This window comes from Tetrao urogallus, assembly GCF_951394365.1.
Source record: "Tetrao urogallus genome assembly, chromosome: 1".
NCBI classification, from domain to species: Eukaryota; Metazoa; Chordata; class Aves; order Galliformes; family Phasianidae; genus Tetrao; species Tetrao urogallus.
The window spans coordinates 17,577,279-17,599,533 of NC_136813.1; the positions used below are offsets into that span (position 1 = coordinate 17,577,279).

General features: G+C 43.9%; 1 protein-coding gene across 1 annotated transcript in view; it reads right to left on the minus strand.

Annotated features, from left to right (window-relative positions):
- Nucleotides 1-435: 435 nt before the first annotated feature.
- LATS2 (large tumor suppressor kinase 2) overlaps nucleotides 436-22,255 on the minus strand; it is a gene marked incomplete at both ends in the record, with an annotated part of 36,934 nt that continues 15,114 nt past the window's right edge. Inside the window, 6 exons of the mRNA XM_079543942.1 lie at nucleotides 436-930; nucleotides 1,625-1,731; nucleotides 3,040-3,218; nucleotides 3,788-4,374; nucleotides 6,879-8,416; nucleotides 11,143-11,275. Of these exons, the coding sequence (XP_079400068.1) occupies nucleotides 436-930; nucleotides 1,625-1,731; nucleotides 3,040-3,218; nucleotides 3,788-4,374; nucleotides 6,879-8,416; nucleotides 11,143-11,275 (3,039 nt within the window). The remainder of the gene's footprint in view (nucleotides 931-1,624; nucleotides 1,732-3,039; nucleotides 3,219-3,787; nucleotides 4,375-6,878; nucleotides 8,417-11,142; nucleotides 11,276-22,255) is intronic.

Here is a 22,255-nt window from a genome sequence, read left to right on the forward strand (position 1 = left end):
ATGATTTGTCAAAGTTAATCCCTATAATTTAGTAGGAAAAAAAACACCCTGCTATAAACAAAATATAAGTGCTCTTTATTCATTTAAAAAATAATGCTGACAGATGCAGAAATCTGTAAATTTATCTAAGTAGGGGGGTGCTGACCTCAAATAACAACAGGCCTAGAAATGATAGACTTCTGGCCTTGCAGATTTTGGCGAAGACCAGGACTTCAAGTGTAATCATCAACAAAGTTATTTACAGTAAAACTGACCTGAACTTCCAAGAGTGCCGTTTTTAGGACCTGGCCTTGCAAGTTTCTGACTCCCTAGGATGACTTCAGCTTCATCTGATGTTAGACATGAACAAGCACTGCAGGATCAGCTCCCAAAGGATCAGTTAAAGGCCCAACTGGATTTGAGATTAGTCTTACCTGGAGTACTCTATACAATAATTTACACATATACAGGTTGACAAGCTCCAGTCTGATCCACCATGTCTTTGTCCTCTATGCTGGATTTCTCAGACTGGCCAACTTCCATCCCGGAAGGTTTGGGATACCTGAATGGATAGCCGTTGTCATCGAAGAACCTTCGGAAAGTGAACTCATAGAAGGCATGCTCGGTGTGCTTGCTGTTGGAAGAAGCCAATGGATCCCACGTCCTGGTGCTGTCACCACTAGCATCGTTCCAAGGGCTTTCCTCTTCAACTGGATCAAAATTTGAAGTGTCCATTGGATGGCTGATCTTTGGAACATAGGGAGCAGGCTGCCTACGGATATCGGCAGAGAAGTCCATAGAGTGAAAGAAAGAATGGGCCTTAATATCATCTGCTCCATTTCTTCCAAGCCTGTCCTCAGCTGCACAGCACAACTTTGTGATGAGATCCGTTGCTTCAGGGCTTAGCTTGATCTGTGAGGGGATGTGCAGCGTGCTTTCCCAATTTATCACCTGAAGAGAGAATGGTATTAAACAACATCTAATCCTAGAAGCAGAAACCTTCTGATCCTTTTGTCAAGACTAACTGTAGAAAAGCATACATGAAACTAGTCCACTCACATCCTGTTCAATTATTTGAGAGGTTCAAGAACCCAACGATTAAATAGCATCAGCTGTTAAAATATTTCTTAAACAAATCAAGAAATGTCAGAGAACAAATAGAAGAAGCAATTACATTTTTGAAAAAGACAATTAGTTCATGGAATGACTTCCATGGCGTTGCTTCATTCTGTCTCCAAATTGCAGGAAATTGGTTATGAGATATGTTCATTCTAATAAAAACTACTGACTGCTTAACTTTGAAATTCTCACATTGCCATCTGACATTATAATTATTCTATCAGCTTACTCAAATCTGATATGCACCCTAAATAATTGATATGGATGAGCCTGTGCTCCAGAAACCAAAATTATGCAGAAGAGGTTCATAAAACCAGCAACTATCTATGCAACTGGACAAGTCAGTTCTGGTTTGACATTCAGCATCTTCACTGATTGCAAAAGGTTTTGTCCCTGCATAGAACTATTTAAAATCAAGCTTTCATAACAACGGCTCTTTTCTCCAGTACAAGAGGGGATGTGTCTGTATGTGGTGGAGAAAAGATGGAAAAGGTTAAAATTTTGCTGCCACAGGAATTCCACTTACCTTCAGTTGGGTTTCTGTGGGTGTAGGAGCCAGAAAAGGAGGCTGTCCCACTAACATCTCAAAGAGGATCACACCAACACTCCACCAGTCACAGAGCTGGGTGTATCCTGAAAGGCAAGTCAAAAGGTTGTCCTCCACCAGTCACAGAGAGTCTGTACAGAGCTACTATTTCCTCTTGCAATTGAAGATCAAAACTGCAGCATTGACTTTTACTTTGCCTCAAACAAGTGACCCAAAACCAAAGGACTCCTGATCCAACTTCATCATAAAATGCTTCTTCTTGCTGATATAAATTCTAGTGTTGTCAGTAAAGATCTCATACTGTTGTCTGGGAAGCATTCTCAGTATATTTCATTCTCAACAACAGTAAGTGGGGAAACCACATAATTAGGAAGAATGAGCTATTTTTTGTGTTTTGTTTTTTTTTTTTCTTCACGACCCATCCAACAGTTCTACCACTTCACAGCATAAAGTGGCCCTCAAAGGACTCAGTGACCTACTTAATGACCAATGTCCCCCTCCAGGTTCAGTGGAGCTGACATTAGGGTTTTAGAAGCTGCTGAAAGACAAAGCCAGACTAGAGATATAGATGACTTTGAGCAAGTTCTAAGCAGAGGAACAAGTTAAATCACTTAATTGTTCAGACAAACGAAGTAAGATACAGCTTTGAGATCTTCAAAAGGAATGGAGGACTTGAACCCTGCATTCAATGAATTCTGTTATTAGAATTCTGTATTCTGTAGAATCTAACCTGAAATCTCTAGAAATGAAAAAGTGTAGAGATAAGCCTCAAGGTCAGGGTTGCAGACAACTCTGAACATCTAAACTGCTTACTATAGTGAACATGTCTGTTTGTCATGGATAGTCACAGAGTATTGTTTACATTCCACAAGCACAGCTTTTAGGTGTAGTATGTCCAGGGTAACTTGGGTAAGACTTTATTTTGTTTCCTCAGGATTCTGACTGGGAATCTGAAGAATATGTATCCACAAGTTTTTATCAGCTATACTGCAGTGATCCATCTCAACAGGTGATTCTAAACAATCAGATGGCTACTTGCTGCTATTTGTAAACTCACTAGTGGTCACGGTCTATGAGTACAGATAACTGGCTTTAAACTTGAGAAACACCACTGCCAATGACATCTGACATGTTAGAGTCCCCATCAAAGGCCTCAGAGTGAAGAGATATGGAGACAGACAAAGCGCAATCACCTTTAATGTCAGCATTGTGAAGCTAATCAGCAGAGCATGCACAGAAATCTGTTCTCCTTAATCTGAGCGTCTACGGACTTCAGAATGACAAACTTCCAAAGCAGCAAATTAAGGAGAAAAAAAGAAAAAAAGGAGAAAAAAAGGAGAGTATTTCACAATATTGATGATTATTTAAACAGGAGATAAATAGACATTATCTACCTTTACGAAGCAGGACTTCAGGAGCAATGTAATTAGGGGTTCCGACTAATGAGTGGGCTAGACATCTCTGATGTTGCTTCTTAGCTCTTTGTTCCAATGTCTTCAGCCTATCTCCACATCTACAATTGGACACATCATCCCAAAGATCACTGGGCTCCATGCTGTCCTGTCTGATGTGACTCCCTTTCAAGTGGGAGAGAAAATTTACAGTTACAGACATAAAACACAACATGCAAAGAGAAAAGCATTTATCCAGATTTAGTTTGCCGTCTTCTAACATCACTGAAGAACAGCACCTGAACTCTAAATCCAAGGCAATGTCTTCTGCCTTCTTTCCAATTGGTTTTCCATAAGCAGCAGAATGTCTCTGTCTCCACACAGGGAAGCATGCTCCCATACAGGAGACAGAGAATATATTTAGATCAACTGTACCAATTGTTCGTGACCTTTTTGCTGACATATTCCAGTCCTCCTCGATGGTGTGCACAAGAGGTACCTGGATTAGTTTAAATCTGGAATTAAATTCTTTCACTACCAACAGAGACCCTCCAAACAAATACGAACTGAAAAACTGCTGCCACAGCAGCATCCAGCCAAATTACTGTCGGGGATTTGAAAAGTGTTGGAAACAAAAGGCTAGAAACAGACAGACAGAATGAGTAAGACAAACTCATCATAATTTCCTGACATTTCTGCCAAGGAGTAACTTTGTTTCAAGATAAGAAGTGAAAATAAAGGCTAGGAACACTAACCTTTCTGGTAGTATTTTGAATTGTGAGTCCACCTGAATCCCGTACACAGTCCGAAGTCGGTCAGCTTGATATGCCCATCGAGGTCTATCAGAATGTTGTCAGGCTTGATGTCTCTATGAATAAAACCCATTTTGTGTACGCTCTCAATAGCCAAAGTGAGCTCTGCAATATAAAATCTAGCAAGACGCTCTGGAAAGACCTCCATCCGAATCAGCAGACTCATCATATCCCCACCAGGGATGTAGTCCATTACGAAGTACAAGTTCTCTTTATCTTGGAAGGAATAATAGAGTTTAACCACCCACTCGTTGTCTGCCTCAGCAAGAATGTCCCTTTCTGCTTTGACGTGAGCCACCTGGTTCCGGTTCAGTACATCCTTCTTACGCAGAGTTTTCATGGCATACAGGGCATGAGTATCCACTTTGCAGGCCAGGCATACTTCTCCAAAGGCACCAATGCCCAGTGTCTTGATCTTCACAAACATAGATTTGTCCATTTTGGCCCTTTTAAGCCTGTTGTAGTTGGACTCCTTCTGGTAGAGAATTTTCCTCATTTGTTCCTGTTCTGCTTCGCAAAGGCCTGCCTTTATAAGGGAAAGCAAACCATGACAGCTAGTAAGATTATATTCATAGCAATAGAACAATAAACTAGCATTCCCAGAAAACATTTCTCAGAAAAAGTAATCTAGAACTAGATAAGATATTGAAAACAGTCAGCCTCTGGTCTGTCAAGGTGTTTCATTTGCGATACCTTGCTACCTGAATCTAAGATTGCTACGTGTTCCTCATTCTCCTGAACTACAAGGTATTGGGCAATACTGTCAGGGGAACAGAACAGAACAGATCCGATCGCAGGATTTGGTTTTTAACTCTCAGCTGTGCACTTCACCAATACACTCCACTACGTGTATGCACAGTGCAGCACAACTTAAACTGAGATGCAGACGCCCATTGGTTCATTAATAGCTCCCCAGAGCAATTCACATGAAACCTTCCTACCTAGCACTTACACTGAAGCCAAGATCCAGGTCCTATTTCTCTTTTAAGGGTAATTTTTCCCTTTGAACCTGCACAGTAACAAAGCTGGCTTGTCCAGGCACCATCTGTCCCCACAGAGTCTTAAAGTAATTAAAAGTATTTTTACATGTAATTTCACATGGCTGAAGGTGAACATCTCCTGGAAAAGCAGAGAAGTACCCAACTGGACTTTTCTCAGGCTTCAAGATAGAGCCTGCACAATTTTGCCTTCAGTGCTTGTCTGAGAACACTGGCAGCCTTCACCAGCAGAAGCCCCTGGGCTGACTTCCAGGATCCTCTGAGAATTCCCTCTCCACAGCAGACCCCTTCCTTTTGAATAACCTGGATCTTGAACTAAGTGAAGCATTCTGAGAGGAAGATTAGTGAGTGATGGGAAGAGGCAATGGGGGATGGAGATGAAGCTGACTGAGGAGCAGGCTAAAGATCCAAGTATTCACCCACAAGGCTGCTGCTTTGACTGAATTTTTCCATTTCACACCTGCAGTCGAGGCCATTAAAGATAAAAAGTGGGCAGCTGGACTACACAGCAAATCCCCACAGTTTAAAAACGAAATCCATATGAATAAAGGATGAAGGAGGTAAAAAAAAACCTCACAGAATAGGTAGGGTACCTCAATCCATAATAAAAGAAGCATTTATTGTTTTAATGCAAAACAATTAGTGTGTTGTACTCTTGGTTAATTCTGGAATAATGTGATATTCAGATGGCCAAAATCTCTTGAGTTTGTGGTGTGTGATTCCAGCCAGAGATGAGGTTGCTAGGGGAAGGAGCTGTTTTTGTTTATAGTTATCTCTGAGTTACAAAGTGAACAAAGGCTGAAGGGCCAGAACACAACTGATGCTGTTAGTTTCTTATTTCTTTAGAGACTGTTCCCCAGCTATCTCAACCTCAGGAAAATATTCACTAAATCCAAGCAGTGCAACACAACCTATAGTTGCACTGAGGACAAACTATGAACTGTCACTACAATACTGACCTTTTAAGAGATTTTTAGAAGCATTAAATGTAAAAAAAAACCACCGGATTTTCTTGAGCAGAATCACAGAATTGCAGGGGTTGGGAGGGACCTCAAGAAACCACTGAGGCCAACCCCCCTGCTAAAGCAGGCTCCCTACAATAGGTGCACAAGTAAGCATCCAGACAGGTCTTGAATATCTCCATTGAAGGAGGGCACTGTGAGTATCAAATTAATTGACTCTAGACAGTTCTAGGGAAGATCAGGTAAGTTATTATCCATTATGCATTAATAACAACTTTTCTTACAGTTTATCCTTAAACACAAAAGTAGACTAGTCATATTCTAGCTAATCACGCCTGAAGAGAAAAAAATCAAAAACTTTTCCACATGTAAAAATTAAAAACAGAACTGCCAGAGCAATCATCAGAACTTGGCAGCTTGCTTCAGAAAGCCCTGTCAGTGAGTCAGTTTAGTTTGAGTGCTACTATGAGATGTGAATGAAGCTCTCAAAGTGCACCTCACCGAGACCTGCCTCTAGAACAAGTTCCAGCAAAATTCCCAAGATCATTTCAGCTGGCCAAGAGATGATTACTTGCATGGTATTATTACTAACGTATGTTCAAGAGACAACTTTCAGTCAGGTATTATATATTCAAGGGAAAATATAGCATAGTAAACCTATAGCCAAGTTAAACTGTGGCTTTGGTGAATGAGCAGTCACTATCATGGAACAGGCAGGAAGAACTGGAGCAAAGAGAAAACCTTTCTCAGATTTTTTCAAGGGCTGTGAAGTATTGTCAGTGTTACCATGGTCTCAAACCTGGCTGAGTCCTCTCCTATGCGAGCTTAACACTTTCCTACTAGGAGTGTCTCTGCTTTATTTTCTTGTGAGGACAGACTACTTCTCTCAGCTTTTTCAAACAGTCTCCCTGATCTGCACCCAGGCCTCCAAGTGAAAACAGTCCGGAACAAGGAGTGTTGAATATCTATTATCACTCCCCAGAGAACTCTCCTTTATACATTTTTTGAGTCATTTACAATAGTAATAACTAATTGACCCTATTTATTATATATATATATATAAAAATTACTTTAGCCATTTCTTGCTCCAATTGTAATCTTCTGTTGATTTTCTGCTGGTAGGTCTTTATGACATTTTCTACATGTTGCTCCATGTAGAACTTGAAAGCAAATGGTGAGTAGCTCTTTATTCGGGATTCTCGCTTTTCCTCATCTTTGCCATTTTTTCGCACAGGCACTGGAGATGTCTGGATCTGCTTTTTATCCTTGCTTGGTTTTTCAGCTTTAGTGTTCTTGCTGTTTTTGTCGTTTCTCTCACTGTTCTCCTCAGCCTTATTGCACGTCGCACTGGGGACCACACGGAGGGTCTGCTCCACACCCATGCATAAGCAATTGATATCAAACTGCTCGGAGCTGCCGGGAATTAACAAATGCTTGGGATACGGTGGTGGTGGACACCGCAGCTCCTGGTTACCATAATCCACATCTAATTGATAGGCGTTGGCCGCTCCAACAGCTGGAACGTGCTGTTCAATGATCTCTAGGCCATCCACGGCCGGCGCCTGGGCAGGTAACCAACCAGGATGGGAAGGTCCCACTGCAGTCTGAGGCTCGGGTCTCATCACTCGCATGCTCTTCACTGGCTGGAGAATATGAGCAGATGTGACCGCTGTGATTGTATTTGGAGATGTAATTGAAGGATCGGGTTTTCCTGGAGGAACCTGTCTCATAGACACGGTCACTTGTGGCTGTTGCTGATGGTTGTTAAAGGAGTTTGTTCTGCTTGGCACCGAGGCATCAGGTCTGAAGGACACGTGTTGCCGTGGAGATGATTCTATTCCTGGGTTTTGTAAAGAATCTCGCCGTGAAGGCGCTGCTGCCTGCCACTGCTGAACTTGAGGATTATTCATGTCATAGAGGTCCATGTTCAGACTATTTCTAGATGGAGTTAATAGATTCTGTGGTGGGCTGTCTGCAAAATCATTACCAAACGCTGGACCTCTGGATATCACGTGCATTTGATGGGAGGGAGGACTTGTCTGTTTGTGATGAGAATGTGACATATACAGGCTTGCTGGTGCCTGCTGAAATGCATGACTGGTGTTATTTTGAACAACTGCCCCTTTATTTGGGAGATTGGCATAACCTCCCTCCTGCTGCATCTTGTTTTGAAAGGATGGACTCCTCTGAACACCATATCCGATGGGCTCCCCCTGCACCATCATGTGCTGCCTACTGTAATGCTGGCTGTTGGAGCCATGGGAGGCCTGCAGCTGCAAGGCTGGGCTGCTGTGATTAGACACGGGATAATTAATCACAGAAGACTCAATATTTGCAGGGTATGTTTTCTGCTGATGGCTTGTTGGAGTGCTGTGAGTGCCTACGCCAGAGGGTCGCTGTACAGGCGCGTTCATAGCGGCAGACTGTGAAGCAGAGATTAAATAGTCCATGTATGGCCGTGGAACTTCAGTTAGCATATTTGCACCTTCTGCTGCAAAGCCTGTCCCTTCATAGGCTGCATTACTGATCTGATGGTAGGATGGAAAAGATTCACTCGATCCTTCGAAGCTTGGCCTGCGAGTTACGTTATTTGGCACAATACCCTTTCCTTTATAAAAAGAACACAGAAAAACATTAGGAAACAATTCAGGTGAAGCAATTACTTTGCATTACTCATCCACCTATCCATACACATGCACACAGCCTAGGGATTATGTGTTACAAAAAAAACCCTACCTCCCAAAACCTAAATTAAGCACTCTCAACAATCAAAGTGATAGGTGCCAAGTATTACCACCAATAACAAGCTACTGGCTCACAACACTGATCATGCCAGGAATCATCAGGGAGTTCTACTAAATAATCAGAATAGAAGCACAAATTCCTTTACTGTGAAGTCATCAGATTACACTTCAGCCCGGTTTTTAAAGCTGGACCAGCTTTTACATTGCTGGTCATTGCCCACAGACAGGAGGAAGCTAGAGAGCAGAGGGGTATGTGCAGCACAAACAGGGACAAAAGCTCCCTGAAGCACTGTCAGTACAACTTGAAATCCACATTGCTTTAAGCTACCAGGTAATCAGCCCGCTTCCTTCTCTACAGTGAGCTCATTGCTCATGCTGGGGATCTGTTTGCATCTCTCTGTTCCACAATGCTCCTCAAACATCCTTGTTTTCTACTCCATTTACAACAAAGGTGTAACGCAGCTTATCCTATCTTCTTTCCAATGTGTCCAGCAAAGAACGTCCCCTTAAATCACTCATTTTCCTGCTGTTCAGTGTGTCAACATGCTAATCTCAGCTTGAAGGACTGCAGAGACAAAATACCAGCATTCCTGTGCTGGAAGTGTTAATAGCACTTTTCATCAGTTCTCTCATCCATGGACAAACTGTGGGTGCAGAAAAAGATAGACAGATATTCTGGGCTGGCTTTTTGTCCCCGCTCTGGCTCTTTAGCTTTCACAAATTGTAGGACTTGGCCCATGTATGCTTGAACAATTTCCTTTTAAAATCTTGATTTCACAAGGTCTGCAAGTGCAGTTGCACTGCATTAAGTCCAACAGGCTGGACTGCTGGACTGCAAGCTTATTTGCCTTACAGCATATCTCAGCTGGGCCAGGTGCAGCACCCTTATGCACTGCTGTGAACTCCTCACCTGCATACACACAAACTCACAAGAACATGCAGAACATTAAGCAAGGCCTATGCATCATTTCTGCACACTGAAGAGGCTGTGCCCATACTAAATGACGCATCATAAACAATGCAATGTTTTGAAATTAAATGAAGTTGGACAAATTATCAACGTTCTTTCAAGTGTCATCTATTATCAGCAGCACTTTTTCCTGCGATAACATAAGGGCACACTTCCAAGGCTGTACTTACAGCTACTCCCTGGAAGCTGATCTGCCAGAACACAATGAGATGCACTGATAAGGCTGTGGCAATCCAAATAATCCTAAGAAGTGGCTGCTCTGGGCTGGATGTGGGAGGCAGCCACATGACCCTTTTGTCATCTCTGTCATCAGGAATCACTTGCAGCCTCAGGGACAAACTGACTTTGTTTTCTCATAGGCCACTGAGGAAAGCAGCAGCAATAACTGTCCTCTTATGGGACATATTCTTCAACTGCATAAAGAATCTTGCTAATGTAAGGAGAGGTATGAACTCCACCTCTGAAATCTGTAAACCAGTAAGTCTGTTCCGGTCTGTCTAAGGAATATTTGGAACTGTAAAGATACCAAATATACTAGTTGCTGCTGATTTTTTTCCCCCTGCACATTCCCAGACAAAAAGGTTACAACCATCTCTTGCCTGTGAAGTGTTCTAAGTGTATTCTGTAAGATTCATTAACTGTACTCATGGCATCAACTCTTTTTATATATAGTCTCTGTCCAAAAGAAACATCTTTTAATTTTTAAGTCTTGATGGTATGCTAAAACTCGTTAGCTTTACAATTAAAGTAGGACTAAAATGAGTAATGTGAAAAATCTATTTCCATATACCAATACATGAAATTCAGAACTGTGAGTTTTACATTCCTGAATTGCAAGTGGAAAGTTCCCAGGTAGCATTACATGCTCCCCAATCATCTGCAGAGACCTGTGCTATCCCAGCACAAACAATACAACATCAAACAGATCAGTATGGTTCTGCTGCACGGTAAGCAAGCAAACATTATTTTCATGATATTTAAGTTTTGCTTTCTATGTACCTAAAAGTAAAGGGAGATCTGCTCAAAAGGTGAAGGACTCAAAACATCTGCATGCATTAGAACGTTAAGAAAGCAAAACCAACAACGGAGTCATTAAAGCTTTTTTCCTGGAAAGACTTTTTAACCCTTTTAGAAGAGATGTATGTTATTTTTGACGTTTGCTGGTCAGGCACATGCAGGGCCCAAATCCTCTCAATTAGTTTATATGGGACAGAGCTGAAGCAGACTAGCAGGGATGAGTGAAAAGCCACCTTAGCCTGAGCTATTTCTGCAGTCTACTCACAAGGATGCCGACATGAACGACTTCCTGGGAAGTGAGATTCACAGCTCCACAGCAATTATCTACGTGCAAGCTTTTACCCCGTGGCAGACTCAAGATGATTGAGATGACTTGCACTGAAGGACAGACAGCTTCGTGTTTAGGAAGGAGCAGTAGGAATGTGCATGCAGATGGCTGCTGCGAAACAGCTGAGCTATGCTCACCTTGCAGCCCAGCTGAGCATAACCACCATCTGCAAGACTACTGTTGGACACAGCCTTTCTCCTTCTTAACAGCAACAGGTTTACTCAAAACCTAGTTTATTGCAAGAAAGAACAGTTGAAAGAAAACTTCATGCTTACCTGGTGAGGTCTGCTTAATTACACGTACTATCTGCTCATTTCTAGGATCCAAGTAGCCCATCTTACTGATGTATTCCAGAGCTGCTTCAATACTTCTGCTACCTGTCTGCTTCAGCGCCCGCACGGCCATTTCCTGTGTAAAGCAAATAGAAACTGAATCACTCCGAGACAAAGCCCAAGCATTTTACTGCAAGCTAGAAAGCAGTCTTAAACTTACAGAAACTTTTTGCAATTTACACCTGGTAAGAGCTGTCTGAAGCCAAATGGACTCACATTTTGAAAACACTTGCTTACCCTGTACAATTTAAAAATTAAAAGAACCCACCAATTTCAACCTACCCAAGTTCTAGATCTGGAAAAGTCAGCACAGTTTGACTTAGTGTGAGACAGATGGAAATACTTGGCTTTTGGTAGTTGAAAGCACGTCTCTCTAACGCGCCAGCATCTCTCTACACAGCGAGTGCAATTCTGAACTTCCCCAAACACCACAAGAGTTAAGTAGGCAGGGACTGATCTGTGCTGGGCAAATCCTGGCCCCACTGGAGGCAATGGTCTTTGCAGTACTGCTCACTATCTATGTGGTAAAATACTAGCACATTAAGTTGTATTTCACATTATTGGCCTTTCTAACTGCATTTCAGTGGGCACACATTACTTTCAGTCTGAAAAATTAGTATGGGTGCCAGGCATAAAAATGAAACTGCGCAGAAGTAAATACTCCAGTTGAACTACTCCATCATAATCACTGTTAGTGTCCCTTGCTCTACAGCCAGGAAACCACTCTCCCAGAGTTTGTTTATACACTTACTTATGGCTCAGGTATATACAAAAGATTTCAACAGTGACTCTCCTCTGACTGCAAAGTAAAATTTGCAAATCCTCACATAGCTGCAAGGTATTTTCTGAAATGATGGAGAAAGTGAAATCCAGCATGAATTCATAGCATTGAACTTCAGCCATCAAAAAGTCAGATTAACTGTCTAAAGTAGTTGCCGAGAACTTCCAGGTACTTCCATAATTACTTCCAGAAAGCAATTCATAAGACAGAAACAACAGGAGATAAACTCATCTTTGGCGACAGATGATTAGAAGACTAATTTGAACCAGATAGTTAGCTCTTAATAGCAGAATTTGCATGAAATAAATGTTATTGTCAAGGAATCGTCAGCAGAGCTCGCTACTTTGCCACCCTATTGCCATTTTAGGGGGCTTGTCTTCTTTAGTATCTTTATTGATGACCTGGATGAAGGGACTGAGTGAACCCTCCGTATGTTTGCAGATGACACCAAGTTGGCAGGAAGTGTTGATCTGTCTGGGGGTAGGAAGGGCCTACAGAGGATCTGGACAGGCTGGATTGTTGGTCTGCAGCTAACAGAATGAGGTTCAACCAGGGCAAGTGCTGGGTCCTGCGCTTTGGCCACAGCAACTCCAGGCAATGTTAGAGGTTTGGGGTAGAATGGCTGGAAGACTGTGTTGAGGAAAAGGACCTGGAGGGTGTTGGTTGACTCTTCATAGAATCATAGAATCATAGAATCACCAAAGTTGGAAAAGACCTAAGAGATCATCCAGTCCAACCGTTCACCTATTCCCAATAGCTCCCACTAAACCATGTCCCTCAGCACAACATCCAGCCTTTCCTTGAACACCCCCAGGCTCGGTGACTCCACCACCTCCCTTGGCAGTCCATTCCAGTGCCTGACCACCCTTTCTGAAAAGTAATACTTCCTCATGTCCAGCCTGAATCTCCCCTGCCGTAGGTTGAAGCCATTCCCTCTGGTCCTATCACTAATGACACGAGAGAAGAGGCCGACCCCCAGCTCACTGCAACCTCCCTTCAGGAAGTTACAGAGAGCAATAAGGTCTCCCCTGAGCCTCCTCTTCTCCAGGCTGAACATTCCCAGCTCCTTCAGCCTCTCCTCATATGGCCTGTGTTCCAGACCCCTCACCAGCTTTGTTGCCCTCCTTTGAACACGTTCCAGGGCCTCAATATCTTTCTTGCAGTGAGGGGCCCAAAACTGGACACAGTACTCGAGGTGCGGCCTCACTAGTGCTGAATATAGGGGAACAATCACCTCTCTGCTCCTGCTTGCAACACTGTTTTTGATGCAAGCCAGGATGCCATTGGCCTTCTTGGCCACCTGGGCACACTGTCGGCTCATGTTCAGCCGAGCATCAATCAATACCCCCAGGTCCATTTCCTCTACGCAGTCCTCCAGCCACACCGCCCCAAGCCTGTAGCGTCGCCTGGGGTTGTTGTAGCCGAAGTGCAGGACCCGGCATTTGGCCTTGTTGAAACTCATCCCATTGGCTTCAGCCCAGCTCTCCAGCCTGTCCAGATCCCTCTGTAGGGCCTCGCTACCCCCAGGCAGATCCACGGCTTGACTGAACATGAGCCAACAGTGTGACTAGGTAGCCAAGAAGGCCAACAGCATCCAGGCTTTTATCAGCAATAGTGCAGCCAGCAGGAGCAGGGAGGGGATCATCCCTCTGTACTCAGCTTTGGTGAGGCTGCCCCTTGAGTACTGTGTTCAGTTTTGGACCCTTACTACAAGACAGACATCGAGGCCCTGGAGTGTGTCCAGCGAAGGGCAACAGAACTGTGAGGGGTTTGGAGTACAAATCCGGTGGGAAGCGGATGAGGGACATGATTTAGTGGGGAAATACTGGTGGTAGGTGGATGGCTGGACTAGATGATCTTGAAGGTCTTTTCTAATCTTGGTGTTTCTACGGTTCTATGATTCTGCCATTGAGACCTGCCCATAGGCACTAAATCAGATGGAATTTGGCTTGCTGGCTGCAGATGTGCTGGCTGTGTTGGTACAGCATTGCAAACGCCCCGCTCTCCCACAGGGCAAGGCTATGTGTCAGATTGCACGCAGGTAGCCCCAGCCCATGTGCCCCTTTCCACATCATCTGGAGCAAAGAGCTTTGCTTGGCTCAACTGCAAGTGCTCAACAGTGAGTGTGTTACATTCACACTCACTGTTTACCTAGCAATGGAGGATGGTCTCAGATGACACTTAGCACAAAGCTACATGCTGGCACTTGGCATTTAATTTCACTTAGCTCAGTCTCCTGCTACTTCCCCCAGAATGGAAGTATTTTCTCCATTACTCAGATGTTCTGCTGGGGGAATAGCTATAGCAAGTTTGAATATTTTTCATACAATTTATGAGTCATAATTCATAGAAAGGCAGTAGTGGGTTTCACGTTTCCTATAGCTGAAATATTTCACTGGCATCAACACATTACTAAGTGCAATTTTAAAACAACAAAACTATTATGCATGAAGGAAAGAATTTCCCACAATGTTTTTTTCCCCTTTCTTTTTTCTTTTTCTGGATACATTTCTGAAGCATTAGCAAATTCGTATCTCAGTGCTCAGCAGTCTCACCATCAAGGGGCTCTGGCTGCTCACACACCACCCTCTGACACTGGCTGGATCTGACCTTAGACACAAGACTTCAATTTCCCCAAAATCAAATGTGCTCAATACACAACAAGGTCTCCGAGCTGGATCTTGAGCTTTTTTGATTTTGTCTGCTATGGGGGATCAAGAGAACAAACATATGGTAAACAATTACCTTAACCATTAATAAAAGTCTATGTAACGCACTTCTCCCCATCTTAAATGTGATAAACAGAATTTAGAGAAGTTAAAGAACGTGGCCTTTTATCACCACCATGATATCTCAAAAAACAAACCTTCCCTCCTATACTTGCACTACAGTTCTCATCTTTTGCCATTGCCACTGTCAGAAGACTAGCACCATTAACATGACAACAGTTTGCTCACAGCTGTGTGTTCTACCTTTAGCAGGAATAACAGGAGATTCATATTTAAATCAATGGGAATAATGGGAGGGAAAAGCCCCGAACATTTCAGGACAGACTGTATGTTAACTTGGAAGAGCCAGCAAGAGCTTTGACCGGTGGATGTGTCAATGACAATCGCACCCTCGCTGCCCACTGTGTGGACAGCAGCCTGGTACCAGCTCTCCCCCTCTCATCTTCATGAGTCAGCTCCTGCTCTCAGAAGGGTTTCCTCCTCACTGACCCTGTCTGCTCAGCATTTATATCGCTGCTGGAAAAATGTAAGGTTTCTTGTGGTTCAAAAGAACACCTGTATTCCCCAAATCCCATAGCTTTGGCCTTTTCCCCCCACAGATACCATGAGACACACACAACCTCTGTTCATGAGGTCAGTTCCCAGAAGGCTTGCATCATCTCTAAGCACATGGGGGTCGACAAACAAAAAATAAAGATTTCATGTAGAAAAGGAGGGAAGCAGTGCAGAAAATGAGTCAAATAGCACCGACAACTGCAATTATGGGAGGCTGGAGGTTGGGGATAGAGGTTTAAGTCAGATGGAAGGTGTTTGTAAGAAGGAGCAGAATGGGCTCAGGAAGGAGAGGAATCAACGCCGCAAGTTTGCAGACCGATACTGGAAACAACAGAAAGGCTGGTGAACAATGTGACAGACACTGGGCAGGGAGAAATGTGCACAGCTACACTGACACAGCCAGAGCTGTCTCAATGATATCACTGCAAGGTAAGTACATTTTAGAAACAGTAGGAAGAGAAGACCAGAAATGAGACATGAAAAAAAAATCCATTTGGAACAGTATCGAATGCCAAAACATTCAAATAGGCACAGGACCAAATCCAACTCCCACTGAAGTCAACAAAGTTTTCCATTAACTGCAAGGTACACTGCTCTCTGTTTCTGCTCGTTTCCCTTTCAGCACGCCAAGTGCTGTCAGTTGCAGCACTGCTGAGAAACCCAGCCCCTGGCTTCATTCTGCACACCCTGCAGCCAGCTGTCAGGGTCCAAGCACAAACACAAGCCCTGGCAGCGTGCGCCCAAACCACCAGGGAACAGAGCAGTCCCGGCCCCAGCTCATTCTTTGCATTCTGTGTATTCCCCTTGGAGCATTCAAACATGTCTCTGTGCAAGCCTTCACGCACCTTTTTGCCTCTAGACACTGCTGCTGGTGAGAAGAAGAAAGAATAGCTACAAAAGGAAAACGCGCTGTTACAAACAACTAATAACTTCATAATTAATGTTACAACTGCGATATTAAAATGAGGTTTCAGTGGTTAGTTGTGGTTCAGGACAGACCTAATGGAAAACTAGCGTCAGGCCAAGAACCACAAAGTTACCAATGTAGTCTTTGTGGACTGGGGCAGCTCTGCAAAATTTCGTATTTGTGGGTTCAGAGAAAAATGGGAGAGGGGCTGCTTCTCAGCTAGAGCCTCCAGCAGCCACCCAAACCAGAGAGCTGCGTGCCAGTGTGCTCAGCAATTTCCCCATTTCTGTGTCCACAGAAAGCAGCTTGCCAAGCCGCTTCAGGATGTTGTTAGAAGGAAAGGCACCTTTCAGCTCGGATGCTCAACAGGGAAAATCCTTGTTTAATGGTAAACAGATATTTGGACATGTGCACAAAGAGGCTGCACCTCTCTGTGCTCCACAGACAACGTGAAAGGCTTCCCCTGCTTTACCCTCCTGCCTGGCCTCGCTCCACCAGCACTGGCAGCGGCGAGCGTTCTTGCTCTAGTACAGAGTTGTCCAGCAACATTTTTCATTCAGAAGGCTCCCAGTTGCCAAGATGTATTTATCATCCAAGTGAAGATTGCACAATAAGTAAGACCTTTTCCCAAGAACATTGTGTCTGAAGGAGACAATAGGTCCTCCAAAATTTGGCAAGGGCAATTAATTGCTAACAACAGCTAAAAATTAATTACCCACTTTCCATTCACAATGGGGGATGGGCAACAGATGCAGGAAACAGATACAGGTTCCCTCCGGAAGGGAGAAAAATCAGACTCATGCCAAAAGGCATGCTCCAGAATTGATTACGAACCTTTCGGAGACAGTCCACCACTGTAAGAAATTTCATTCATGATTTTAAATGTGCGAAAACTAAGAAATTCAGGAAATAATGCGTACAATACGCTCTGATGGAATTGCTGCAGCTCTCCAGAACAGAGAACTGTATTTTTTAAATAATCCTTATCTGCAATTGCTCTCCATTTGGACGCTTCATCCAACTCTGTACTCTACTTTGGCTTTGCCTGATTTCAGGTTGCTGGCAGCAGGGGCTTCATCTTGCCCACAGATTCCCATGCTTGATTAAAACCCTAATTGAAACATTCTAGACATATAACTAAAGATCTATCCTGAGAATTACTAGAGATCTTCAGTTTAGGATATCAAAATAGCAGGAGAACAACAGCACAGGCAAAAAAAGACCTGTTGAGTGCCTACTTGTCTGACATGGGATTACTTAGCCTCTTCATAATCCATGCAATCCATTCAGAAAACAAGGGGAATCTACTCCAATGCCAGCCAAGATTTTTCTGCCTCCATCAGTCCATCGGGAAGCTCTTCACAGTTACCGTGCTTTGCTGGCTGTACACCTTCCTCTAATTTTCAGCTTCAATTTCACATGGCCAGTTAATCCCCCCTATCTTTAATTTCGATTATCTTTAAACTTCAAAAGCTCTGCTGTTATCTATTGGGAATGAACCCCCTCTCATCCCAAGGGTTGCAGGTTGGCCTCCTGGGTTAAACAAACCACATTCCTTTGGTTTTCTCTTGCAAAAACAGGCTCTCTGCTCTCTTCTTCACTGCAGTAGCTCTTCTCTGTATCAAGGAAGATCAGACTGGAATAAGGTTTTTGATAAGAGCTGCACACACCACTCTGAGTAAGATGCAGATGGTGCAGATGATGTTACTTTGGAAGCAAAGTCATTCATTTTCTTTGTTGACTTCAGCAGAGGAAGTTTGAGTTTGAGGCTTTACTCCTGGCTTTCAGTCCTTGCTTGGAGACTCTGCTCTTTGTGTTCTCCAGTTTATGCCCGCTTCAAGCAGTACTTCAACCCTTAAGGTCATCCATTACTTAGGTAGGCCACTCCAGCCCTGCTCTGCACCTACTGTATGTTCTCAATTTGTACTGTCAGAATGTTTTTTGTTTTTTGTTTAATCAGACTTCGTAACAGAAAAAGTATAAAGAACAGACAACCTAGAGTACATAAAGTACTGAGGGCTGGACAAAAATATGGGCAGGTGGTGAAAAACAAGACTCACTAAATTAAATCAAATCAACAAGTGAAAAAAGTCTGAGCAGTAAGTTAATAATGGGGTTTTACAGGTAAGGAACAACTTTAACAAGAAAGATTTAAAATAACATTTCTTTTAATTTGAAGAACTAACAAAGGGAGTATGCCCAAAAAACAGAGGGAGAATTTAGGAAACGATACAAGCTTCTGGTCAGCATCCTATCAGAAGAAAAAAAATAGAAATAAAATTACTACGACATTCACCACCACCTCACTGCTCATGCTTCTCTAACTTTCTAGTCTTGATTCAGACGGTCACCTGCAGGCTCCTTAACTAACCTGTGTTTGCACAGCTGCCAGCAGAACAGTAGAACTGTTCTTGTTTCTCTTGTGGCACTATGATAATTTAAGATTACATAGAAGTAAGGAAACAAGCCCAAATGGTTCAACTTGCAGTAGTAGGCACAAAAGCTGCGTCACTGCTCCTGGGTCCCAGGACAGAAATCTTCATACTGCTACCATACAAACCAACCTGTGAGACTGCCTTCATCCTTGAAGCCACAGGACATAGCACGTTTACTCTAGCTAATAGACAGAATGCATGTGGTTGCATGTTAAGCACTCTGAAAAGAAGGTGGTAACAGGAAGGCTTGCAGGAAACTGAGAGGTGCTACCCTCAGAAACAAACCCGCAAGTCACACAAGCTGCCCAGAAGAAACGTCTAAAAACAGGCAAGGAAAGAGTGATCACAGCATTAACAGTAATGAAAAGGGAGTGAGAATAATCAAAAGCTATCAAGAATGCCACTTGTTTTGGGATCTTTATGGTGAGCAGGCTGGAACAGAGCCTGCTCTGACCCAAGAGCCTGCTCAGAGAACAGAACTGCTGTGACCCAAGCAGGAGGTGGGGAGAGCAGAGGGCAGCAGTGAGCAGCTGGCCGCCTGGCACATGCAGCTTGGCTTGGGACCTGAAGGGCATGGCAGTGCCTATTCTCCTTCCTGTTCCGGCCAAAAACACACCTGTGCTGGGAGAAATCTCACTTCCCTTAGGCATCCAGTAGAACAAGAGACACTGACAGCACCCACAGAGGAGCTGCCATGCTCATGTATTTACCGACACGCTTTCCTGGAGGCATCTGTCCTATGCCAGCTTAGCGAGGAGCATGGGTTCAAGCTCTGCCAACAGTGACAGGCAACAAGAACATCTCCACAAGCACAGGAAGGCCCAATCCTAGAAAACATGCCTTGCTGCAGGTCACACAGAGAACTGAGAGGTGCAGTAGGACAGGATCACCTCCATGCTAAATTCACAAGCCAGACTTGCATTAATGGCAAGAAGAAGCACATATTTGCATGTTTTCACTGTGCTACAGATCTCATCTTCTATCTACACCAAGTCCTTTCTGTGATGACACCCACAGCCTTCCACACAGTGCTGAGCCCTACGCAGACACAAGGGAAGAATCCTATTCTGAAAGAGATTTCTGATTTAAAGCAGAACAAACAATTGTATATGCAGCCATAGCTGTTCCTCATTATTCTGGGTCTGCTCACTGGAGAGCTATTCCAACTATTCAGAGCTCAGGCTAACCAAATGACCCATGACCGATTCATCAACAGAAAGTTCTTTAAATCTCTCTTTACTCAGCGCTGGAGCAGAAGCATCTCAAATCAGAAGCATTATTATGTGTTAAATCAGAAATCCTGTACTCAGGATATGTTACATAAATAGCACTTCACAAATTATTGCATTGTCAGGTTTATATCACAGAGCAGGATGGAAGACCGTACTTGCTTCACACACACACACCTCACAGCACCTTTCCTAAGGTGTCATTTTACTTCCTCAAAATGACACCACCTTGAGGCAAGAACAGGGAACTGGTCAGGGCCTGCAGCAGGTTCCCAGCTCCAGATCTCTCCTGTCCTTCCCAGCTGCAGCCTCTGAGCTGACTGCTGCCCCATCCCACAGCTCTCAGCCATACACCTGCAAGGCTTTTGAGTTCCTCTGGCTGACAGGAGCCACACCAACCCACGGTCCCTCAGGTTCAGTATTGAAGAAGTAACACAACACCTTAGAATAGCTATAGAATTCTGAAGAAAATAAATGGAAAGCAACTAGAAAATAAATTTAAAATTGATGTAAACACACAAGTTGTCCCTAGCCATGAAGTGTCACATATCCCAAACTATACCATGAAAAATCCACCCAGTTCCTGTTCCCATTTCTGAACAGAAAGAGGTGCCAGCACAAACTCCAGCCTGTTTCAGCACCAAATCCAGCGCTGGGCGAGCTCTGAGGTTCCCATCTAGCACCTGAGGAACAAGCAACCCATTGACTCCTCATGAAAGAGTCAACCACCAAATCTTTTGTGCAGGGCAGAGAAGCAGGCAGCTTGTTGCCAGCCTCATTTTGACTGACGTTGCTAAAGCTCTCAACACAGCTCTTCCCAACCCCAACTTCCATTTCCTTTCTTTGAGGAGGAAAACAGGTGAGCTGACACAAGAGAAACCTTCAGAGTCCTTCAACAGCAGCACTGTGGGAACTGCCAGGCTGTATCACCAGTCATTAGCAGACAAAATTAGCCATTGAAGTCTTATAATGAGGAGGAAAACAAACAGTGCAAGAATCTTCAAGTGCTCTTTTGCAATTTGAACCCTTCCTTTCGATTCATCTGTTTTATAACATATACCAGCAGTGTGCCCAGGTGGCCAAGATGGCTAATGGCATCCTGGCTTGTGTAAGAAACAGTGCAGCCAGCAGGAGCAGGGAGGGGATCGTCCCTCTGTACTCAGCTCTGGTCTCAGAGTGTACTGTGTTCAGTTTTGGCCTCTCAATACAAGAAAGACGCTGAGGCCTTGGAGCATGTGCAGAGAATGGCAACGGAGCTAAGAAGGGTCTGGAGCATAAGGCTCCATGGAGCAAGTGAGGGAACTGGGATAGTTCAGTCCAGAGAAGGCTCAGGAGAGACTTACTGCTCTCTGCAACTGCCTGAAAGAAGGCTCTGGCAAGGTGGGCAGAGGCCTCTTCTCCCAGGTAACAGCAATAGGAAGAGAGGTAAAATGGCCTGAAGTTGCACCAGGGGAGGTTCACATTCGATAGTAGGAATAATTGTTTCTCCGAAATTGTGGTGAGGCAATGGCACAGGCTGCCCAGGGAGGTGGTGGAGTCACCATTCCTCGAGGTGTTTAAGAAACATGAGAATGTGGTTCTGAGGAATGCGGTTAGTGAGCATGGTGGGATGGGTGGACAGTTGGACTTGATAATCTTAGGGGACTTTTTCAACCTAAATGATTCTATTATTCTAGGTGTTAAAACAGTAGCTGCAGCAAAAGCAGCATCATGCTGTGCCAGAACCAGCTGCTATTTAAAAAGGGTTGTATAAACCCTTTTCAGTTAACACCAATCTCTTGGAAACATCTTTGTTCAGGTTCTCCCTCCCAGGCAGGCTGCCTGACAAGCAGGCCCACTCGCTTCAGGAAGGGCAGGCCGTCCCTGCTGCCCCCAGAGCCGCCCATCACGTTCTGAGCAGTCAGAACACCACCACGACTCCTTCCAGCAGCTCCCACATCCTTCTGAGACAGCAGGTTTTTTACCCTATCAGGGCAAGTAAATCAAGCTGGATAGAATAGCAGTTCAGTGAAGGCTTCATGATGAGCTTATTCCCCTTCATTAGCAGCAAGTGATGTGTTTGCTAATTTTATTGCTCATGTTAGCCCAAAATGCATTTGGCTGGCACTCCATTTACGGTGATGCTATTTGTATATGAAAGCATTTCTTTTCAGTGGCCACAGACACTAAAATGAGTGGTTCTCATGGCCCTTCTACTATGGATACATCTTCAGTTATGTGTAAAGGATTTTTACAAATATTCACAGAGCTTGCAAATGATTCCTTAGCCAAACACAATACAAGGGACTTGTCAGCTGGGTATTCAGCTCCAGCAAAATGAGTTATGAGCTTTGTTGTTAAGGAATAAAGCCCCAGAGCACTGAAGGGAATTGTGTCAAAGACTGGAAGAGCTTTTAGCACTGCCAAACTCAGCTGCACCC